This window comes from Podarcis raffonei, chromosome 3, assembly GCF_027172205.1.
Source record: "Podarcis raffonei isolate rPodRaf1 chromosome 3, rPodRaf1.pri, whole genome shotgun sequence".
Lineage (NCBI taxonomy): Eukaryota > Metazoa > Chordata > Lepidosauria > Squamata > Lacertidae > Podarcis > Podarcis raffonei.
The window spans coordinates 93,990,220-94,012,079 of NC_070604.1; the positions used below are offsets into that span (position 1 = coordinate 93,990,220).

General features: G+C 43.2%; 1 protein-coding gene across 2 annotated transcripts in view; it reads right to left on the bottom strand.

Annotated features, from left to right (window-relative positions):
• LOC128411079 (calpain-2 catalytic subunit) overlaps positions 1–21,860 on the bottom strand; it is a 268,506-nt gene that overhangs the window by 241,171 nt on the left and 5,475 nt on the right. For both annotated transcript variants that reach the window (XM_053383068.1, XM_053383067.1), the window contains exons 2-16: positions 21,411–21,480; positions 16,774–16,892; positions 15,795–15,928; positions 15,197–15,365; positions 11,688–11,771; positions 8,591–8,676; positions 8,152–8,226; positions 7,226–7,386; positions 5,882–6,051; positions 5,035–5,046; positions 4,193–4,404; positions 2,321–2,357; positions 1,376–1,441; positions 1,140–1,197; positions 955–1,019 (exon numbers count right to left, since the gene is read on the bottom strand). In XM_053383068.1, coding sequence (XP_053239043.1) covers positions 955–1,019; positions 1,140–1,197; positions 1,376–1,441; positions 2,321–2,357; positions 4,193–4,404; positions 5,035–5,046; positions 5,882–6,051; positions 7,226–7,386; positions 8,152–8,226; positions 8,591–8,676; positions 11,688–11,771; positions 15,197–15,365; positions 15,795–15,928; positions 16,774–16,892; positions 21,411–21,480 — 1,518 coding nt within the window. The remainder of the gene's footprint in view (positions 1–954; positions 1,020–1,139; positions 1,198–1,375; positions 1,442–2,320; positions 2,358–4,192; positions 4,405–5,034; positions 5,047–5,881; positions 6,052–7,225; positions 7,387–8,151; positions 8,227–8,590; positions 8,677–11,687; positions 11,772–15,196; positions 15,366–15,794; positions 15,929–16,773; positions 16,893–21,410; positions 21,481–21,860) is intronic.

A 21,860-nucleotide genomic window follows, 5' to 3' on the forward strand; every position in this document is an offset into this window, starting at 1 on the left:
CCTTTATAGCTGGTTCAGAGGCTGCAGCTGGAGCAGAATGCCCATGGGCACAGTAGTGCCCCTTAGTTGGTACATATCACACCAGTACTGAGGGACGTGTACTGGCTGCTTATTAGCTACTGAGCCAGTTTTAAGGCATTCTAGCTTTCATATGAAGCCCTAAGCTACTCTGGGCCCAGGTTACCCAAAAGACCAGCGAGGACATTGAGTTCAACAAATGGAACTCTTGCCACGGTATGATGATTATCGGCTTATGGTGATATGGAGGTGGGCTTTTTCACTAGCAGCACCAGTGGCATGGAACACATTCCCTGTTGAAATGTAAGAGGCCCTGCTGTACTGGCATCCTGCCTTTGGCAGAGGGACATCCCTGTGATTTCTCAACCCGAGTCTCCTGCTTTTATCACTGTATTGTTTTAATGGCACTGTCTTATTGTGTATATGGATATTTATATTTTAACAGTGTGTATCTTGTGATACACACACAGAAAGAGCGAACCTATTTTGGCATGTAGCAGTATATAAATTAATAACTGATTATGACACTATTTATACGGGCTACTTCATATCAACGCCACACCTAGGTCAGTATTGTCTCTTCTGAGCAGCAGAGCACCTTCCAGGTGTCAGCTGGAGGTATGATGGTAACTCTGGTACAAGTGGAGGCCAGATAAAATCCTTAAATTGCCTGCATACAAAACTCGTGTCCCAGCACTAATCCATATAAAGCCCCTTCAGATATTAGATACCTGCAAAAATGCTGCAGTTGTGAATGAATCAGATTCCGATTGTCTCCCTTAGGTGGGTGGGAGCACGTATCTCATAACAACAAGGTGTTTCATCAAAGGGAATGTTGACAAAGTATGTCACAGGTCTTAAAAAACCAAAAACCAATCCCTCCCCTATTATGTTGGCCCTGTAAGCAGAAAGTATGTAGATTTGGAAGAAGGATACGTCTAATAGATCAACCATTATTTTGCATGTTTCAATGCTGAAGCCATCTGATTTAATATCTTGGCCTGCAAAGAAAAACAACACACTTATTACACACAAACAATGTACTCTTTCTGTTTTCAGTATTCATGTTTGATTTCATGGGGAACTGTGGATGTTCACAGGACTGCGAGAGAAGAACTTACGTTTTGCCATGACTTTTTTCAGAATGTTGCACAATTCAAAAGCGGAGATCTCAGCATCCTGTGGGCAATGAAGGAACAAGCAAAATGGCTTACTTTAAATGATCACCTCTACTATCACTGGGAATCATCATGTTATCCCAGGTCTAGTTCTGCATTTTCGAATTCTGGCTCTTGGGGATGGTGCATTTTGTAAAGAGCCACGGGCCCCCAACCTGATGGAAAACTATGCTACTCACCTCTCCAGCTAATTGCCTAAATAGTTTCTTAAAACTGGGTTCAATTTCATCTTCTGTGAGTTCTTTCTAGAAAAATGAATGGCAGGGGAAACATCAGCAGAGGTCTCTGACCCAGTAACCGTCAAATATTTAAGCAAACAGATTCCTCTTCTAGGGCTATATTAAATATATACATAGATATGTGTATATATACGTATCCTTTTGCTAGGGCAACGAATTAAAATTTAATTTTCACTCTCAATGACTGGTTCGAATTCTGTTCAGATTGAATAATGCATAAACCCTCCAGTGAATCTCAGGTTGCTTTTTTTCATACCACAGTGTTGAAGATGACAAACTGTTCAATATAAGAAACCCATTTTACTATTTGCAATGAAGTACAGAAAAGCCTATCAAATCCAATGTCAGAAATGTGTGCATAGAGGGCAATGTTCCAGTATGGTTTTTTTTTTTTAAAAAAGATGTGGTTAACATTTTAACCTTAGTACTGAAAAATAAAAGTATAAGAACGAAGCCCTAATTGTGATAAAATATACGGACAACCTCAATAATGGAGGGAGAGGACCAAAGCCGTTGGTACATTAAACCTGTGAATCAGGGCTGGCAACACAGTGTGTATCTCTCTGTGTAGGCAGGATTAACCCTTTCTCCCAGCTCTGCTGTTCTATCCAAAATCAGACCCTGCCCCAACAGGCAACCCTGTAGACCTGGGTTTCTATGTAGGTTTGCAAGCTCCAAAATTCAGGGCCCTCAACAGCAACAACTGTCTTCTATGAGTCAATAGGTTAATGATGGCATAATCACTCCTAAAAGCTTTGTGCATCTTCTACAATCACTCAGAAACTCCCCCCCCCCAGCAACCTTGGAAAGCAAGCGCATGTTCTCTCTTTTTGCCTGTAGCACTTTGCCGTCAGCAAAAACAAGTTTTCATATTAGGCAGCATACCTCTTCAATATTGGCTTCAATTTCATCATCAACAACTCTAAAAATGAGCAGAGGAATTGCTGTTAGTTTTATTTCATGCAAGCAGACTTAGATTGACATTTTAACTTCTAAAGAAGGGGTGGGGGGAATCTAGGAGTTGGAATTCAGCGACATCCGGAGACCCATAGGTTCCCTATCCTATTCTAAAGGTTCCTTGGGTATTTAATATCTGGAAAAGTTTCTCTGCAGCTACTACAGGTACACATCTGTTTTGTAACGTTCAGGTACATCCAAATGAAGCAGATCATTGGAAACTTAGGGATCATTTTTTGTGCACATTACACAGAATTAATTCTTTGAGTGAGGGCCTAAGGCAGGGGCAAGGAACCTGTGGCCCACCAGAGACTGCTGAACTACAGCTCCCATCATTCCTCACCACTGGCTATGCTGGCTGGGGCTGATGGGAGTTTGAGGCCAACAACATCTGGGAAGGCCACATGTTCCTCATCCCTGGCCTAGGTGGGCAGTAGGTATTTTACCTTCAACTTTCACTGAGTAGCATTTTAAGTGAAATCATTTATAATGTGCACAGCTCTTCTCAGCACTGACAGTGATTGGAAGGGGAAGGGGAAAGCGACTGAGGTGATGGAGGGTTGTGAAGGCAACAAGTACCAAACTTTCCATGAGTTCCTGATGCATTGAAGAGGCAAGAAAAACAATTTGAGAATTATCCACAGACAAAATGCATATAACACAGCCACACCTATGGCTTGTCTGGACAGATGTTTGGAAAAGCCCTAGGACTACTTACATTATACTGAAAAACAGACAAAAGGATGGATGTACCACCAAAATCTTATGCTGTGGAACTATGATAAAACATGGTTGTAAGGTTCTTTCACATATCTGTGTGGATTTGTAGCCCTCTGTCCCCAGAAACATGGTCTGATGAAAGGGAGGGCGTACTGGGGAGCTTACTCTAAATCACATACGTTACATGGTGGGTTCAAGTTTTGCCTCTCTCTGTTTAACATTAAGGTAAAGGTACCCCTGCCCGTACGGGCCAGTCTTGACAGACTCTGGGGTTGTGCACCCATCTCACTCAAGAGGCCGGGGGCCAGCGCTGTCCGGAGACACTTCCGGGTCACGTGGCCAGCGTGACAAAGCTGCATCTGGCGAGCCAGCGCAGCACACGGAACGCCGTTTACCTTCCCGCCAGTAAGCGGTCCCTATTTATCTACTTGCACCCGGGGGTGCTTTCGAACTGCTAGGTTGGCAGGCGCTGGGACTGAGCAGCGGGAGCGCACCCCGCCACGGGGATTCGAACCGCCGACCTTTCGATCGGCAAGCCCTAGGCGCTGAGGCTTTTACCCACAGCGCCACCCGCGTCCCTGTTTAACATTACTTAGGAGTAATTATATACCACTCAAAATAATTATGGGTGGTTTATAGAAAACCCTCGCTAATTTCCTGTAATGGCAGATAAAAAATTAGGATGTCTCAACAGTCCTTGAAACCTGACTGGTTAGGCCCCATGGAATGAAGGATAAAGTAAAACCTACTTCGTTGTTCAAGTCCTTTGGTCCAGCCTTTCCCCATCTGGTGCTCTCCAGATGTTGTCGGACTACAACTCCCATTAACCATTGGCCATGCTGGCTGGGATTGACAGGAGTTGTAGTCCAAAACACCTGGGGAGCACCAATCTGGGAGGAAAACACCATCACACAACAGCCCTCTTTCCTTTTAACTTTCACCAGATAAGACTGTCTAACTGAATGGGATGCACAACATGATCCTGAAGCAATCTGGTTCCCCCAGTGCTTTGAGATTCATAAAACCATTCAAGATAGGGAGAAACAAAGAAAAATAGGGCGAGTAGAGGCAGTGACATACTGTGAATCTGCATTCTTTTCTGAGAAGACTCGGAGGCAGAAATCTCCGTTCTTGTTGGGTTCAAAAGTGGATGGCACAATGATGTACTCTCCTGGGGGAAGCTTGAACCGATTTAACACCTCTCGGAGGTTGATGAATGTGTTTGATCGTTCTCTCGCTCGGTTCGTTAGAAAGTAGTTTTTGCTCAGGTGGACATTTGTTTGGCCGGAAGACTTCATCGGAGAAAACAACAAAAGCAAGGGTATTATTCCAGTTCAGAATGCAACTGGAGGGCCATTAGAATGCTACACAGTTCTAAATAGCTGAGTTAATGATTACGAATATAAGGATGTTACATGGGAAGAGAAATACATTGAAGCATAGAAGATGAGTGCTATTGGCTTGAAAAGAACCTTCAGCTCAGCCAGAAAGAGGTGTCCCTCAGAACATCTGGCCCAGATCAAAAGCTGAAACAGCCCTCTGGGTGGGGCAGGGGCAGTGGGAGGGGTAAATCGAGAGCAAACCATACAACTGCAACCAGACATCAGAATTGAGATAAAGTTGAGACAAGGTATCACAGAAGGATTAAAAGGTGCTGGAGGAAAATTTGCATTTTAAGGGCTTCAGAGTCCAGGGAAAGAAAAGCAGACCTTTGGCAAATAAAGTTAACACAGGGCTGTAAAATTCTATGTGCTTACATCACCCATGGTGAAAGACAAAACTTGCATGTTAAATGACATACATTTCTGGAAGTTTAAACATCTGGTTTAAAATAGTTCTTTAAATGCTGATTGCAAGCTCCCCATCCTCAGGACATTCTTAGACCAGGAACACATGTTCCATTGCACAGAAGTTGCACATACCTGTGGAGGTACCTGTGGGAAAGCAAGAAGAAAAGGTTGTACATTAAATCAACAACACTCAACAATGCTTCATCTGCCACTTGTGCACAACTCCTTTAACTGGAAGAATCTTTACATGCTCTGTTCCTTGTAAATGTTGCAAGTATGTATTATTCTAGAATCTAGATCAGCCTTTCCCAACATCTGTGCCCTCCAGATGTTTTGGGCTCCAACTCCCATCATCCCTGACCAGTGACCATGCTAGCAGGCAGTGATGAGAGAGCTTTAGTCCGAAACATCTGGAAGGCAACAGGTTGGGGAATGCTGGCCCAGGTATTATCATTCAACAAGACAACCCATTTTTCTATTAGTAGTCTTCAACATCTATGACCTCCCTAAAGGGCTGCAGTAGACCAGATAATGTTCATCTAGAATCATAGAATCATAGAGTTGGAAGAGACCACAAGGGCCACCGAGTCAAACCCCCTGCCAAGCAGGATCTGTTTTTGTCTTTGGTGCTGATTTATGCATGAATGTTAATCACTTGATGCCTTTCTGACACTCCACTGTCAGAAAAAGCATTTCGAATCAGATGGTGTGCATGTTTTAGCTGCCATGTCTATGATGGCTAATGCAGAAATGCAAACTGTCACTTGATGCTACACACAAATAAGTGACGAAAGTGCATTTGGTGAACCATTTTTTAATGGTAAAGGGAGATTTGTGTTTTGTCAATAAGCCACCATCGATCTATGGATTATGCAACCCATGCACTATGCATTTCTGAACATGTCAGCTTTGACCCTGAAAAGTAATGACTCCCTCTCAGTTTGCAAAGAAGAAAGGAAAGCGGCAACAAGGAGCTTGCCTCATAGATGGCAAATCCAATGGTGTGCATATCCTCCCCCATCTTCCGCTGCTTCCGACGGTGTTTCTGAATCAGGCCAACAAGGAAGGTGCAGCCTCTCTCGGGGTCATCAGGATCTTCATCTTCTTGCTCAAGTTTGATCAAATATTGCGGGTTCATCCAGAATGTATCTGATGAAAGAAGGGAGGTTACTTGAAACCATATTCAGCTTACAGCGACTCAGCTTGTGCTGATGGCACAAAGCCGTCTTCCTGGTTTGGGAAGATACAGCCCCTTCCACTTCAGATTTCCACGCTAATTTAAGGATGTTAAACATGTAGTTCTTTAAAGAAGCTTCAGAATTATTTTCACATGGGGTGCAGCTGCTTGTAGATCCTTTTTTGAAACTCTGCATTCCAGTAAAGGTCAGGTTCCAGAATCGGTGGACCATTTTTGACAGTATGTGACAGGCCTATTTTCCCACAAAGGTCAGTGGTATCAAAACTCCTGGTAGTTGATATTGCAGACTGAACAGGAGGAATTGTGCAGAGACCTCACTTACTTTGGCCAAACAGACTTTGACTAAACTGAAGAGGATGTTTTGCAAAGTAAAGCTTGTAGATTCACAGACTTTGTAGGCCTTTCTAGGTGATTTTTGAAAAAATTACCATGCCATGCAGCTTTCATATAAATTTTCTTTCAAATAGGATCTTAAACATTGAGATCCAGGATTATTCCCTCCCCCCCAATCAAGCTGTTTTCACCATGCCAACTCACTATGCTCAATAAATCTGCCTTCTACCTCTGCAACCTCTGCTGCTCTCTGGGGAAACAAAGCTTTCTGTTTTCCTTCATGACTCCTCACAACACAGATTCCACTTTCCACTGCCTCCCCTCTGCTGTTTATAGAGCAGTTGCTGTGGCATGGGTGTGCTGCTCATCCCTGGGCCAAGACCAAGTTGAAATCCAGACACATATAAAAACTGTTCTGAAAATGCTTCTTAAATACAGAATGAATTTTCCATAAGGCTCACCATTGCCATCTAGTGTCACATTGTATATTGCACTTAAAACACGCTTAAAACGTTATATTTGCAGCTGTATAGCTGAGTCCCAAGAGGGCAGTGGTGATGGGGGTTCAGAAGTTTTGTGGGTACCCGAATGAACATGTGCCTAAACACTGAAGTCTTGGTGTAGAAGGGCTCTATATAATTTTGTTTGGATGTTGTTAGGAAATTCCAGAAAAAAACTACCATCGGTGTGGACTACAACTCCCATCAGCCCCGACTATTGGCTGTGCTGGTTGTGAGTGACAACATCTGGATGGCACCAGGCTGGCTACTTCTATGCCAAAGAGTGACTTACCAGGGTAATTTCTGCATCCGCCAGCAGTGGATCCTCTCCTCCAGTTCCCATCCAACAAATTCAGGCTCCACTTCTTGAACTTGTCACTGGCCAGTGTATCTGGAGTCAAGTTGCAGATCTCAAGGCGGGAGTAATGCCTCAGGAAATCACTAAACGACATCCTATGGGATAGTGCCAGGGAAAAAAAAAACCTACTAAGAAAAGACGATCCTAATATGCTTCTTCCCATCAGTTTTATTATAGGATTAGAGGATGGCTCAGCTGGTAAGAGCGTGTGACTCTTAATCTCAGGGTTGTGGGTTCGAGTTCCACCTTGGGCAAAAGATTCCTGCACTGCAGCAGACTGGACTAGATAAGCCTTCCAACTCTACAACTCTATGATTCTACCAAATCAATTGCCCCCAGAACAATCTCTGGACAACATGATGGCAAGCTCCATTGGCAAGCTGCAACATCAGTTGGCTATTATGCCTTTAGGATAAGAAATGCTTTTTTTAAAAAAAGATCACCCACTTGAAATCTTTCTCCTACAGACCATTTACTCAAGTTAGAAAAACTCTGTATTTTCCACCAGCCATCCAGGTGTTTTAGGTATTATTATTCATTTTTCTTATAAGAGAAACAAAACTAAATATAGCAAAGCAAAGACAATGTTTTGGGTGTTCTATACTGGGTCTGTGTGTATTCCAATCAGAACTGGTTCCAGAGATCCATTTACAATTTGATGGCTGCAAGTATGTCAGCTTTCTGTATACTAGAATAGTATTCATAATGTCTTCCCCTCCATTTGGAAAGTTAGGGAAGGGCTGTAGTTCAATCGCTGGCATCTCCAGGTGGGGCAGGGGCATCCTGGACAGCTGTTGGTGGAGACAATATTGAGCGAGATGAACTCCATGTAAAGCTGCTTCATTATGTTTCAACCTTACCAAAATTCTCCATCTTCATGTCTCTGCGTGAGCCTCTCTCTCACTTTAGGATCAACTCCGTTCCAGCTTGGACAGCTAAAAACATAAAGCCAGTTTAATGTCAATCTTTAGAGCAGCAGGTGGCCTTTCCAGAATTCCTCGCCTCCCCCCCAACCACCGCTAATGCTTGCGGGGACAGATGCAGCAGCATTTAAAGTAAGAAAAGCATAACTTACATGCAGAGGGAATGCACTTAACTGAAGCAGGGAAAGATTCCCGAAAGGCTCATTAAAGTGCTAGAAAATGCATCTGTGATCTAGGTCTTACAGTTGCCAGACTGCTTTCAAGAAGTCATTGCAGTGACACCGCTTTAGAGTTTGGCAACCTGTAATGTGAAACTTTACGCCCAAATGTGGTTTATTGGAAATGCACAGCTCTGGCCTCCAGGCTTGAAACTCACTTGTCGTTCCATTTTCCAGTCCATTCTACTTCCCCCCAGGGGTTCCGGATTCTGATCAATTTCTGCAGGCTGCCTCGGAAATTCACCTGGCAGGATTAGAAAAATGTTAAGTTCACTATCAGACGGGAACTGGGGAAAGAAATCAGGTGCTTTCCATTTTCTTTATGCCAAGAAACCTGCTGCTTATATTGAATAAGCCTGCACTGTTGCCGGGTTGTTATTGTTTGTTAAATGTCTTTTGCATCAAGACTTGTTATTTCCTGTGGAATATGGGGTGTTTTTTTTGTCCGACCAATAGTCACATCATGCAAAAAAAAAAAAAAAAAAAAGCAGCAGTGGTTTCCCCAAACTCTTCCATGTTATTCTCTGGCCTTCTTGCCTTCGCCTTCAGCATTGACTTCTGAACTCCCAATGAAACTGCAGCAACAGCAATGTAAGCGACTCGCTGTACAATCTTGTGGGAACTTACTCAAACATAAGTGGCACTCAGGTCAGTGGGGTTTGCTTCCAGGTATGTGGGAGTAAGTCCCATTGAATTCAACAATTACGTTTGTGTAGACATGTACAGGATTGCACGGTTAGCTGCCCTTCATACTTCCTCTTCCACAATGGCAGGGGAGCTGCTTCCCCGGGGCATAATCTCATTTGCTTGGTGGATGTGGGAATATTCCAACTGGAATATTGTGTAGGTCTTTTTCACCCAATGGGCTGTGTGAAGTGGGGCAACACAGAAAATCTAATATACTATGTATAGGAATGTCCATTATATGAATCCAAAGAAATATGACATGATAGGTTAGGTAAATGATAAAAAATGTGAGCTGTGGTGGAAGGGAGGGGCACGTTAACCCTTTTGCCCCCCCCATGGCCCTGATCTTAAGCAGCCCCCTCCACATTGGCTATTTTGATTGGAACTGGCACTAATGGGAGCCTTCTTCCCAGTGGAAATACTAAGCCTGTGTGTCTGATTCCCAAAGCCCCTCTGTGTGTCATGGATCCACTCTGGCTTCCTCACCCCCCCCCAACTACCTATTTTTAATTAATTTTTTAAAAAACAGCTCTGTAGGACACAAGATTTACCCACCCTGGAGGGTGGCAGATGAAGGTGATGGACTATATGGAACTGGCGGAAATGACTGGCAGAATCCGAGACCAGGGAGAAGAGTCGGTGGAAGAAGATTGGAAGAAATTCAAAGACTATTTGCAGAAACATTGTAAAATTAATGAATGTTAAAATGATGTTGGATTGAAATTAAGCGGCCTTAGCAACAAGGTCAATAAGAATATGTAAAAATGGATTGATAACGGATGAAAATATATAGTTATAATATGTTGAGATATAGAGTTAAGATAAATGAAAGAGGGTAAGGATTTGCTGAACTAACCATGTGATTGGGAATACAAAAAAGGGAGGTGTGAGGAGGTCAGGGAAATAAGCAAACGAAATTTAAGATATGAAAAAATTGATTTGTTTTTAATTTTTTCTATCCACTTTTTCTGTATTTTGTATCTTTTTTATATATTTATATATTTTTGTATTTTTTTCTTTTTTCCTCTTGCTTTCATTTTATTCTGTAATTTTCTTCCTTTTGTAAAACTTCAATAAATATCTTTTAAAAGCCAACCCCCCCCCCAAAAAAACAGCTCTGTAGTGCCAAACTGCATAACACACATTGCATCAAATTTGCCTTAATAGAGCGTAGCTCACAGCACTGCTATGAGGATGAATTGGGTGGGGAACAGATTGCAAAGACCTATGCATCATATGCACTATGGCAGCAGTTGTTGGAATAGCAGTTATCAAGGGCAGCCACAGTGCTTGGCTAGTGGCCTGGAATAAAAGAAGCCCCTTGGAACATCCTGGAGAGGCTTCAGAGGCAGAATTCAGTTCCCTTCTCAATCAGAGCAGCATATTCCCCCTGACTGTTGATACTGGGAAATGCTGAAGCCAAAGCATCCAAGGCCAGCTGCAATCAGAAGTCTGCCAACTGCTCATTATCATGCCCGCCCTTTGTACAGCCTGCCAGGGAGTCAGCTTTAGACAACATTTTAATCAGAAGGGCAGGGATGCTTCCAGCATAATCACTCTGGGTGTCTTCCAAAGATCAATGAAGTTATTAGCGAGAGAGAGAGAGGGCTGAGATTATTATATATTATCTCCCTTTCCCCTTTCTCATTCTACCATACCTGCTATCCATCATAAATTTAACCCTTTCCAAACTGTGACCTGTCTTTTACAGCAGGCCATTGAACTGGCAGAGAGAGGTGGTGAACAATGAATTCCAGTGCCTGGATCTGCACCACTTTGTGTTGGGATAAGTGCAGGTGATGACATGGGGTGCTCCTAGCTGGTGGGGCAACAGTTAATTGCACTAGAAGCCTCCAGGGTAACACGAGTGCAGGAGCTGTCTAAAAGCCCTTTGCAAAAGTGCTTTTTGAAGCAGGCCTGCATGTCTCCTCTAAGTGGGCGGGGCTGGGGAAGAGCAGGCACCTCTCCCACCTCAGTTTAAAGGATAAGCATAGGATAAGCTTCAAAGAGTGCTTTTGCAATGAACTTTAACAGCTGCTCAGATTATGTGCAGATTAAATCCTGCTGCTTTGGTTGCCTAATTCTGTTCCCTTCTGCAGGATTAAACCGTCTCCTTCCACCTACCAGTGATATCAGCTGGTGGATGAGTGTGGTTTGGGTGAAATGGCCTCATGGACCAAACTGGACCTCTTGGTGGGCATGGACTGAAGATTCCCCATCTTGGCTATAAGATGTACCCTGTGATGGAGCCAGGGGGAAACACAGTTCCCCACTATGCTTGTGTGCACCTCGTATGTTATGTGATTTCCCGGAAAAACGAAACTTAAGCACATTGTGGGTTCACTAACTGGCAACATGTGATACAGCTCACAGTAAATATTTCTTAGCATTTCAAGAGGGCTAATAAGGCAAAATTTGGCTGGTGGGAGACTTCATAGCCACAAGAGGGCAGTACATTCAAACATTTCACAGATAATATCTCAGATGCCTAGGAAATAATACTGGCCCAAAATGAGATCATATCCTTAGCGCACTACATTTTGCCATTTCCCAAGATGGAGAGCTTACCTCTTCTGCACCTGTAACGGAGTATGCATGCCCTTTGACCAGCTTCTGTGTGGTGACAGCCTCCGTCTCAGCAGCGCTTGTGATCTGCAAACACACACGGAAATATCACTGCTCCTGTGGTGACACGATCCCCAGTGCCATGCTGAATGCTACAGCGGCAATTGCTCCTGCAGGGGGCTTGACAGCTCCATGAGCTCCTCTTGTTTTTTCCTTCATACTCTGCCTTTGACAAGAGGAATTGGCGAATACGAACCAGCACTGCCCCATGCCCTAAATTGTTGACTTCTGCTTGTGTCAGCTGAGGTGCTGGGGCTTGCCAAATTTCTCACTGCCTCTGAGAAACAATTGATTGCATTCTCACACTATGAAGACTCTCTTCCATCTCGTATAAACAGTATTATTGTATGCATCTTTGGCTCTCAGGCCTATTTACAGTTCAAACCTTAAGAATGGGCAACCTGACAAAACAACGCAATTTTGAATGCAATTTCTTTAAAAAATTGCTCTCCTAGTTGCATACATGTTTAATGCAAATTTCTTAATATACACATTTTTTTCAGGCAATTTCCGCCTTCTGTATGCTACTTTTCACTAGTATATACATTTGTACGCAGCTTCTCCTTACACACACATCTTTGCCCATGTTTTGTGCTGCACCACAGCCTTTGGAGAAGTGTGGATTTTTAAGGCTAGATGTGTTTTTGTGTATTGTTCTTCTGGGAAGTGCAAATTAAAGTCAGTTCACTCTGCTACAGTTAGGATTTAGATATCACAGAGAATGAATCAGGGCATCAGAGCCTGGGGGACGTTGGGGGGGGGGATGCAGTTTTTGTCCTCAGATGGAAGAAGTTTTCTTGTGAAGGCTGAGAATGAGAAGCCAGCAGAGGCAGGAATTTCTGGGAACTATAACGTTGTATTACTTAATTTTTGACTGGGCTGTTTGCCCTGCTATGTGCTACTATGAGAGTGAATTCTAAACAACTTGCCCCTCCTTCTATGAAAAATAACAAAAAATAGCATCCCCACATCCCAGGGAGCTACTTGCAGCCTGTTACCATACTGATAATACTTAGCCTTTGCTGTGTGTCTTCCAAATATATTTTATCTATTAAAGATTTGCATTCTTGGCCTTGAGTTCCTGTCCTTGGGTCTTATTACAATGACTTTCTATTTTATCTCGAAACCAAGGGATTATAGTCAAGCCACCTTAAGCCTCCAGCAGAATCTCCTTCCTGGAGTGATAGCCTTTTGTTTACAGAAATACTGTTTACATTATCAAGCCTCTGCCCACCTGAATACTTATCCAAACTGGCCCTTTTCCAACAAGGCTTTCTCAATTTTGAGCCTGAAATGCATGCAACCTCTAGAATCGGTTTCTGCAGCTGTAAGACAAAGGGGGCTTTGCACCACTCATGTCTGGCCATCTGCTATCTGATGCTTTGGTTTGCAGATTTGAAAGAACTAGATCTGCCACAATCCAGAAATTTTGAAGCCAGAGTGGTGTGAGGGATAGAATGCTGGGCGTGGAAAATACTGGACCCCATTACGTTTGTTTAAAAAAGGAGCTAACTAAAGTATCTAACTGTTGGAGATGCAACAGGGATAATACTTCTCTAAAACAAATGTTTTTTCATTGTCCTGTATTGAAAGATTTTTGGCAGAAGGTAACTGAAACGTGGCTCCCTCCTACGATTGGATTGAAGACGTATACAAACTCGCAACCTATGAACAACTTGCATATAAATGCAGACTTGCCATGGACAAATTCGATGACATTTGGAATCCATTCTTACAAATACTGTAATAGGTTAAGATCTGGTGAAGTACAGTAACAACTTTGTAAAGTATAAAGTTTTGGGGTCCCCCCCTTTACTTTCCCTTCTACACGGGTGCTGTTTCTCTTTTTCTCTTTTTTATTTATGTCTCACCATGTTTAGTGCACGTATAATTTTGTACTTTTCAACTTTCAATAAAGATGTCTGGGAAAAAGAAAGAAAGAATGCTGGGCGTGGGCTAGAGAAAACTAGTCGGTTTTGCAGCCAGGGTGAAATGACATGTGAAGGCAGATGCCCTGTGGTTTTCGAAAGAGCGCCCCATAATCACTCACAGAAGGGCGAGCGATTTAAAGCACAAAGCAGATTTATGGGCGAGGAGGCGCAGATCCCTGCCCTGCCTGCCGTTCCCCACTCCACAGTCTGTGCCCCGTCATCAGGCTGTTTTCTTCAGGGCTTCAGTAATGGAAGCAAATTTGGCCATGAGGAAAAAGCTGCTGGGGCAGAGGAGCAACAGGAAGCAAAAGCAGGAAGAGGGTGGCACTCCCCATACTTGCACTATAGATTCAATCCCTCACCCTCCACTTTAAAGGTTATTGAGAAGACCCATGTTGAAAGACACAGATCCAAAAAAAGCTCACCAGATGATTGAAGGCTAGCCATCATCTCTCAGCCTAACTTACTTCATTAGGGGCAGGGTGGAGCATCCCAAAATGTAGATGGTGATTATGGTTCCTTGGCAATATCCCTTAAGTTATTATTGCATGTGGGAGTTCTGATTCACATTCACAGCTCTCTCACCTGCAAATGCTTCTTCATTCATTACAATGCTGGAAACAACTTATAGGGATGCATGTGCAGAGTTAATATCTGCACTGAAGTGAGTGAGGAAACCTAATTCCACAGGAGAGCAATGTACATGCAACATAATGTGCCTCAATGATGAGGAATCACTGGCTTCTAGATGTTGCTGGACTACAACTCCCATCATCCCTGACCATTAGCTATGCTTGCCATGACTGAAGGGAGTTGGAGTCCAACAACATCTGGAGGGGCAGGTTCCCCATCCCTGGTGTACACAGAACTTGGAATCAGATATGTTGTCTGCAGCTACATGGTGGAGGTCTCCAAAGAGACCATTCTTCTCTTAGAGTCACACATTTGGGGATTTATTTCAGATAGGGAAATTAAAGGTGTGTGCAGGTATATTCTTAAAAAGGGTAGCCAGAGCTCAGTCTTATTTATTTTTTATTCTTTTAAAATCTGATTTAGAAGCGTCTAATGAAGTGGAACCCTAGTCCATGAAAGCTTGTGCCCTACTAGAATTTGTTAGCATTTCAGATGCCACAAGACCCTTTGTGTACTGAGGCAGGACTCTCGGGACCCAGCAAAGAATTGCTCAAATGCAACTATGAGGTGAAAATACACCCAGTCACGGAAGAGCAGCAACAGCTGCCTTTGCGCTGCTCAGCTGTTGCAAAGGGATGTTAACATACACAATGGAAGAGGTAAGGAGAAGTCTTCTTCTGGGGGGCCTTTTTTGCCCTAAAGTCTCATTCAAATTAACACCAGCCATTCTTATAGGAGGGGAAGGGCTCAGGATTTTCCAGTCCCTGTGCAGTACCTGGAGGTTTGGAATTCTGTACTACCTCACAGTCCCCTAACTAAAGCAACCTTCCAGTTGCTGCATGCACCAAAGAACTTGGGACACCTGGAGAGAAAACAACGCTAACTCACATCAATAGAGCATCCCAGGAGAGAGCCCTTCTGGAGAGCCTTCTGGATGATTTTGAACAGGTTTGGCGGTGGCTTTTGCAGCTCGTACCACTCTGCAATTCCTCCAGTGAAGTCCTCAAAGCCCTCAGTGGTGCTTCCTCCAGAGAGAGCCTCATACGAGCCATTCACCCTGTGTAAGAGGCAAACATGACATTTCGACTTTCTTTTCTCAGCCTTTGAAATTAAAGTGTAGCATAACTAAAGCCTCACAATCAGGTGTCTGCACTACTACTACTTTTTCATTCACGAAAAGCCCAAGGTCAACATGGGATACATCAAAATGTTTGACACAAGGATCTGATCCTGTATCTTAGCTATATGTATATTAAAGAATTACACTATTAATCCATATGGACTAGGGCCCCTGATGCTACAAAGAGGAATGAGCCCTTCCTAACGCAAACCATTGTGATTCCAGTGTAGTCAACCCACTTGATGAAGTGAAAGGTGTGGAAGGGAGGCTTGGCCTGAGCAGAGTCCCAAGGGCCAGGCAGAGGGGCTTGGGGTGCTCAGCCCCTGGGCCTGAAGTTCCCTACCTCTGATGCAATGCTTTACTTACTTGGCGTAAGCCTTCTCCAGCAGAGCACTCCAGAACTCACTTCTTTGGGCTGAATGAACAAAGAGGAGCTCTCCATCTTTGGTAGGTAGCTTGTCATCAACAACAACATCCACCCACTCTCCATACTGCCAGAACTGAAAACAAATCGTCATCATCATCACAATGTGTTAGAAGGCATGCTCTTGATCACAGCTGAAAACAGCTTGGGACCAGGTTAGCTGAAGGAGCTTCTCCCCTTACATAATGGTCCAGACTTCAAGATAATCTTCAGCAACGCTTCTCTGGGTGCCCTCAGTGCGGAAAGGGACTTCTTGGTGATGGCAGCTAAGTTATGGGATGCCCTCTGCAGAGCGTACTGCCTGGTGCCAGCTCGCTTCACCAAACATTTCACTTAAGTTTTGAGAAAGAGCTTTTTGAAGCTCTAAAAGCTTGCCACCTTATCTGCAGTGTAAGAGTAGGTTAAGTATCTTCTAACAAAATATATAACCAATACCAGCCCCTTTTCTCAACCTGGTGCCTTCCAGATCTTGTTGGACTATAACTCCCATCATCCATGATCACTGGCCATGTTTGCTGGGGAGTCAGGCCCCAACACTAACCTGAGGGCACCAGGCTGAGGAAGGGTGACTAATACCACTCTGAATGCTATTCATCCCAGAAAAATCTCTATAGCTCAGGTGTACAAAATGGAACTTGAAGCAGGAGAGCATTATCTCCAGACAAGCATGCAGCTTTAAAGTTGTTTTAGGCAAAAGAATCAATTACTGCCTTGAGCAACATCTAAAGGATACAATGTGCACATTCTTCTGGGAGGGGTGGATCAGGTCGGTTCACACCTGATTCTGCAGAAACCAAATTCCTGGAGCTTCCCTACCCTCCACTGCATGCATACCAGGGTATCAGTTGATCTGGCAAATACAGTGCTAATAAAGTAGCGTAACCCTTCCAGGGAAAAGGCAGAAATCAGTATCTGTGGTACCTGGAAGTGGAATATCCCTGCATATCTGTCTTTGAAGCTTTGATCGCTGGGCACAACTCTAGCCAAAACTTCTTCATTCAACGTGAGAGAAGCAATGGCTGCCAGGAGCCAACAGTCTCCTAAGAAAGCAAAACAAAAGTATTTCCCATTAGTCTCCATGCTCTTAAATAAATAAAGGGGGGTGGGGGGAGAAGCAGAAGTAAGGCACTTTAAGTCCTATTGATCTTACCAGGAGAGATTAACAAAAGAGCAGGACAGAGTACTGTACTTCTATACTCTAATTATGGTGGCGGGGTGGGAGCATGTATTGTGCTGTTGTGGTGGAGGGCAATTTTTAAGTACCTGCTCCCCTTAAAATCAACTGGGGAGTTGATCTGCAACAGGTCCAGGTGTCAAATTGCACCACCAACAGAGACATGGGCATGGTCTTGGAAGACACAGCCGAAGTGTGTTCTTTCCCTGTGCTGTCCTATCCTGCCCAAAACTACATCTCATTCTAGCAATTCCGCTGGCACATCTTTGGTCGTGTTGCACCAGTGTATCTGGGGTGTTCCATTAGGGTATCTGCCATGGCGGTAGGTAATCTGCCATTCTGCCATCCCTTGAGCACAAGACTGCCCTGCAAGTCACCTAATGAGACCTGTGGGTATAAGGCGTTATGCAAATTTTAATAATAATAATAATAATAATAATAATAATAATAATAATAATGAAATCCACAAAAATTGGGCTGAATTACACCCAGTGATATTTGGCATAGAATAGTTGGGAAGCCTTCCTTTAAAAAATGGGAACAGTAATAAGCTTTCCCCAAGACGGATGAATACAGAATTACCAGCATGTTTGGACTTTCACATGTTTTTAAAAAGTTGATTTCAGTCTCTGCAGAATCTTGCTTTGAGAATTCTGGATTAACCTGATCCATCTAAATGATATTAACAAACAAGGTCCTCCCCAATATGTGTGGAAATTCACTGATGCCCTTCTGTTCCAGCAGACTTTTCCATCTTTCATAGTTTTGCCACCTGTGAGTCAGAGAAGCTCTGTAGACTGCCTATGCCTTCCAGAATCGGATGGTTAGCTGCTAACCAGTGCTGCTGGATGAGAGCCAATGTACACTCGCCTCCTCACCTTTGGTGCCTCCAGCAGCACTGCAGTTTACCAAACACACAAACAAAACACAAATTACTGAATAAAGAAGTCAATGGAGGGGAGGGGGAAAATAATTTCAGCATTTTCAAACTGAATAAACAGAACACTACTGTCAATATCAACTGTCTGTGATGACTGTTAAATGCTAATGAACTCCACTGGTGCATCAAAGCATCTCAAGATCTCTTATCATCCAAAGGCTAGATAGGTCCTAAGAATCTTTGCCATAAGCCAATGAAGATCTTGATTTTGCAACTGTAGAGTGGCTGTGCTTGCATCATGCACTCCTTCTCTTTAGTATCTGCTCATCAACAGTGATGCTTGGCAAGTAAAAAGGTAAAGGTAAAGTCCTGTCAAAGGCGACTATGGGGTTGTGGCGCTCATCTCGCTTTCAGGCCGAGGGAGCTGGCGTTTGTCCATAAACAGCTTTCCGGGTCATGTGGCCAGCATGACTAAACCGCTTCTGGCACAATGGAACACCGTGACAAAAGTCAGAACACACGGAACCGCCGTTTACCTTCCTGCCACAGCAGTACCTATTTATCTACTTGCACTGGCATTCTTTCAAACTGCTAGGTTGGCAGGAGCTGGGACAGAGCAATGGGAGCTCACTCCGTTGCGGGGATTCAAACCGTCAACCTTCCGATTGGCAAGCCCAAGAGACTCAGTGGTTTAGACCACAGCGCCACCCATGTCCCTGCTTGGGCAAGTACTTAGCAGCAGACATACAGAAAATGACAATTACAAAAACAGGCTGGGCCCCTTTGAACAAAGAGGTGCCTCTCAAGGAAACCCAAGATAGCTACCCAGAAAAAGTAGCAACTTCTATTTAAGGCTCATTCTTGTGGCATTTTGGATTCCCCATAACAGAACATGGTGGGAAAGTGCTTCATTTTTAACAAAGCTGATTTGGATCCCAAACAAGAGGTGAACCAGACATACCAGAAACCAGAATGAACTGATAGATACAGATCCGAACCAAATCTTGTGGAAAGTGCATTAATTAGTGCACAGCTTCTGACAAGTGTCCCCCCCTATATAAGCTACCGTATCTTCTTAAAAAGTTGATGGTTTTGCCTCTGTTCTCCTGCATGCTGCTTTGGCACAAGAATTTCCTTCCCTTCTATAGTGGTTTCACTTACTGTGAGATTTCCAGAAGAGAATCTTCTGGTTATGGTAAAAAAAAAAAAGTAGATACATGAGAAATGGGCAGTAGAAGATGCACTTGAAAAAGAATACATAATCAGCAGAAGCAATTGGGAAAGCTCAACTGCTTCAATCTGCGCACATATTAAACTGTTCCACCTCAAAGCCCACAGCAGGATAGGGTGAACATGAATATATGTATTGCAAGCAGTGATGATGGTGCTGTCAACAGCACCTCCCCCGCTGAAAATATTAGAACTGTACACCACCCTAGTGAGTAAAATGGGAGATCCTCATGGCACAACAACACAGTATTGTAGAAAAATGCATACATGAATTTTTACAATGTAAATGTGGTTTTAATTTCTGGGGAAGATATATCTGCTACGGAAATCAGAGGGGAAACACTAGCCTATTTATAGGTCATTGCTGTGATACTATAGCAACATCCTTTGAAAAAACCCCACCATAAATATTGAGCATGCTTCCTCTATGCAAAAACCATTCTGCTAAAATGATTCACTGTGCGCAGCGAGCTTTGCAGTAATATGCAACTATGCAACAATACAAGATACACATAAGCATAAAAAATACTAGAACCTGAGAAAACTCATCTAAAAATTCCTAAAAGATTAATTAATTAATTCAAAGGAAGGGTTTTTTTGAACCCACAAAGCTTTATAAATTTTACAGTGCAGTAAGTTTGCTAGAGTCTGTAATGTTCAGTGGCCCAATTTCCACATCACATTAAGTCACAGTTAAAAACAAGCTATTGTTTTATGTGTAAGCGAACCACGCTGGTGCATGCTGCTGAAAACTTCTCACTTTGCTCCAGCTATGCCACTGGGTAACATGTCTGGCTTGTTGTGACATCCAAATCTGGACTCGTGAATGGTTTCCTGTGTATGGATGTCACGACAAACTGCACTTTCTTGCTTTTTGGCAGCACACATATAGCAGCAATGTACATACTGCAAACTCAGGCTAAACCACACAGTTTGCTTCAAACTAAGGTTTAATGTTTGCTTTGAACTATGGTTTAATGTGATGTGCAAACCAGGCCATTATGCTACATTCTTCTTAGTTAAAACAAGCTTTATTTTTAGAAGGGGGAAAGGTATTCTAAGTGTTAAATGACTGATTGCTACACCTAACTTTCTCTCCATGTCACAATGCCAGCGTGCCTTCCATCAGCTTTGGCTGGTGGCCCAGCTACGCCCCTATCTGGACAGGGATAGCCTAACTATTGTTGTCTATGCTCTGCTAACCTCAAGGTTAGATTACTGCAATGTGGAGGGCTGCCTCTGAAGATGGTTCGGAAACTTCAGCTGGTGCAGAATTCAGTGGCCAGGTTGCTCACCAGAGCAAGATGGTTTGTGCATATTACACCAATCCTGGTCCAACTGCACTGGCCACCAGTTAGTTTCCGGGCCCAATTCAAAGTGCTGGTTTTGACCTATAAAGCCTTAAACAGCTCAGAATTTGCCAACCAGTGCCACAGTGTACACTACTTTGATAATGGCAGGTTAGAGGAATGTTGCAGACTGGTGAATGACACAGTTTCTTCACACACGAATCTACTTAATCCCTGAAGTTTCTAAGTGGTGTATATAAAAATTACAAAAAGTGGATAAAATCAATTAAAGTTAATAATAATAGAGACAGAAAACTTCCTTAAAATGCTTGTTGAAATAGTAAGGTCTTGCTGCGACTACTTGAGGTGCGTGACAACATGAAATCCAGAACAAAGGTGCAGTATGGCTCTGCGTCCAAGAAAAATGCAACATTAAATAGGGTTTAATGTGTAGTTTGTGACACCGCAAGGGCAAAAAGAAAGGCAACCTTACAAAAGAACATCGTAGTTCGCAGCTATGAAGTAAGGCCAATGTCATGGTTTTATTTGTCCCTGGATGCAGACTGTTGAAATCAATGCATACCTGCCCTGAAGCACAAACAACATTCTTTTCTTGGAATGAAGTGCAATTTGCATGAAGTCTCTTATCTGGAAGTTAAAGTCAAATGCCACAAGCCAGCGTTATCTCACTGATATGAAGCGCACACAACACTCTGGAGGGAAAATGATTCAGGAAGGGGCAAAACTGTGTTGGAACTGAAGGGTGCTAAAATCAGAATTCTGATGCAATGATAAAAGAACCCAAGGCGGAGTAAGATGTAGTGGTAGTCGAAAGATGAAGAGAAAAATAGCCTGGTTTAGTTTGAGGCCGACATGATGATAAGCAGGTTTATACATTTTTACAATAAAGTAAATAGCTCTAAAACAAGGTAGGCATCATGTTAAGAGTGCTTCAACAGGAAGTTAAGCGAAGTCTCCGTCTTACCTAAAGCTCCTTGGCAGATATCAGTTCTGGTGGCACCTCCAACAATAAACTGAGGATTGGAACACAACTCCTGGCAAAGCAAGTAGTAAGAAGAAACATGTAAGAAAATAAATTTATTTAAAGTTATGGACATTCCAGGCTGATCTCCAATGGCAACCCTGGTATCGGTACATGCATGTCTATGGAGTGTTGGGATTATGTTTCCCACCAGCTGCAATTCTGCACATGGTTAGGCTGGCTAAATCTCTTTGAAGTCACTGGGGTCTAAGCAGACCAGCTATGTACATGACTATAATCCAAAAGAGGCACTATGTCAGCAAAGGCTGGGTATAATGAAAAGCCAAAACCTCTAAAATATTTGTTCTAGACAATGTTCTAACCACGTAATTCAAAATCTCGAAGGTAGGCATCCAAAAAGGAGTTCTTAGTGGCAATTTGTGCTATAACCCT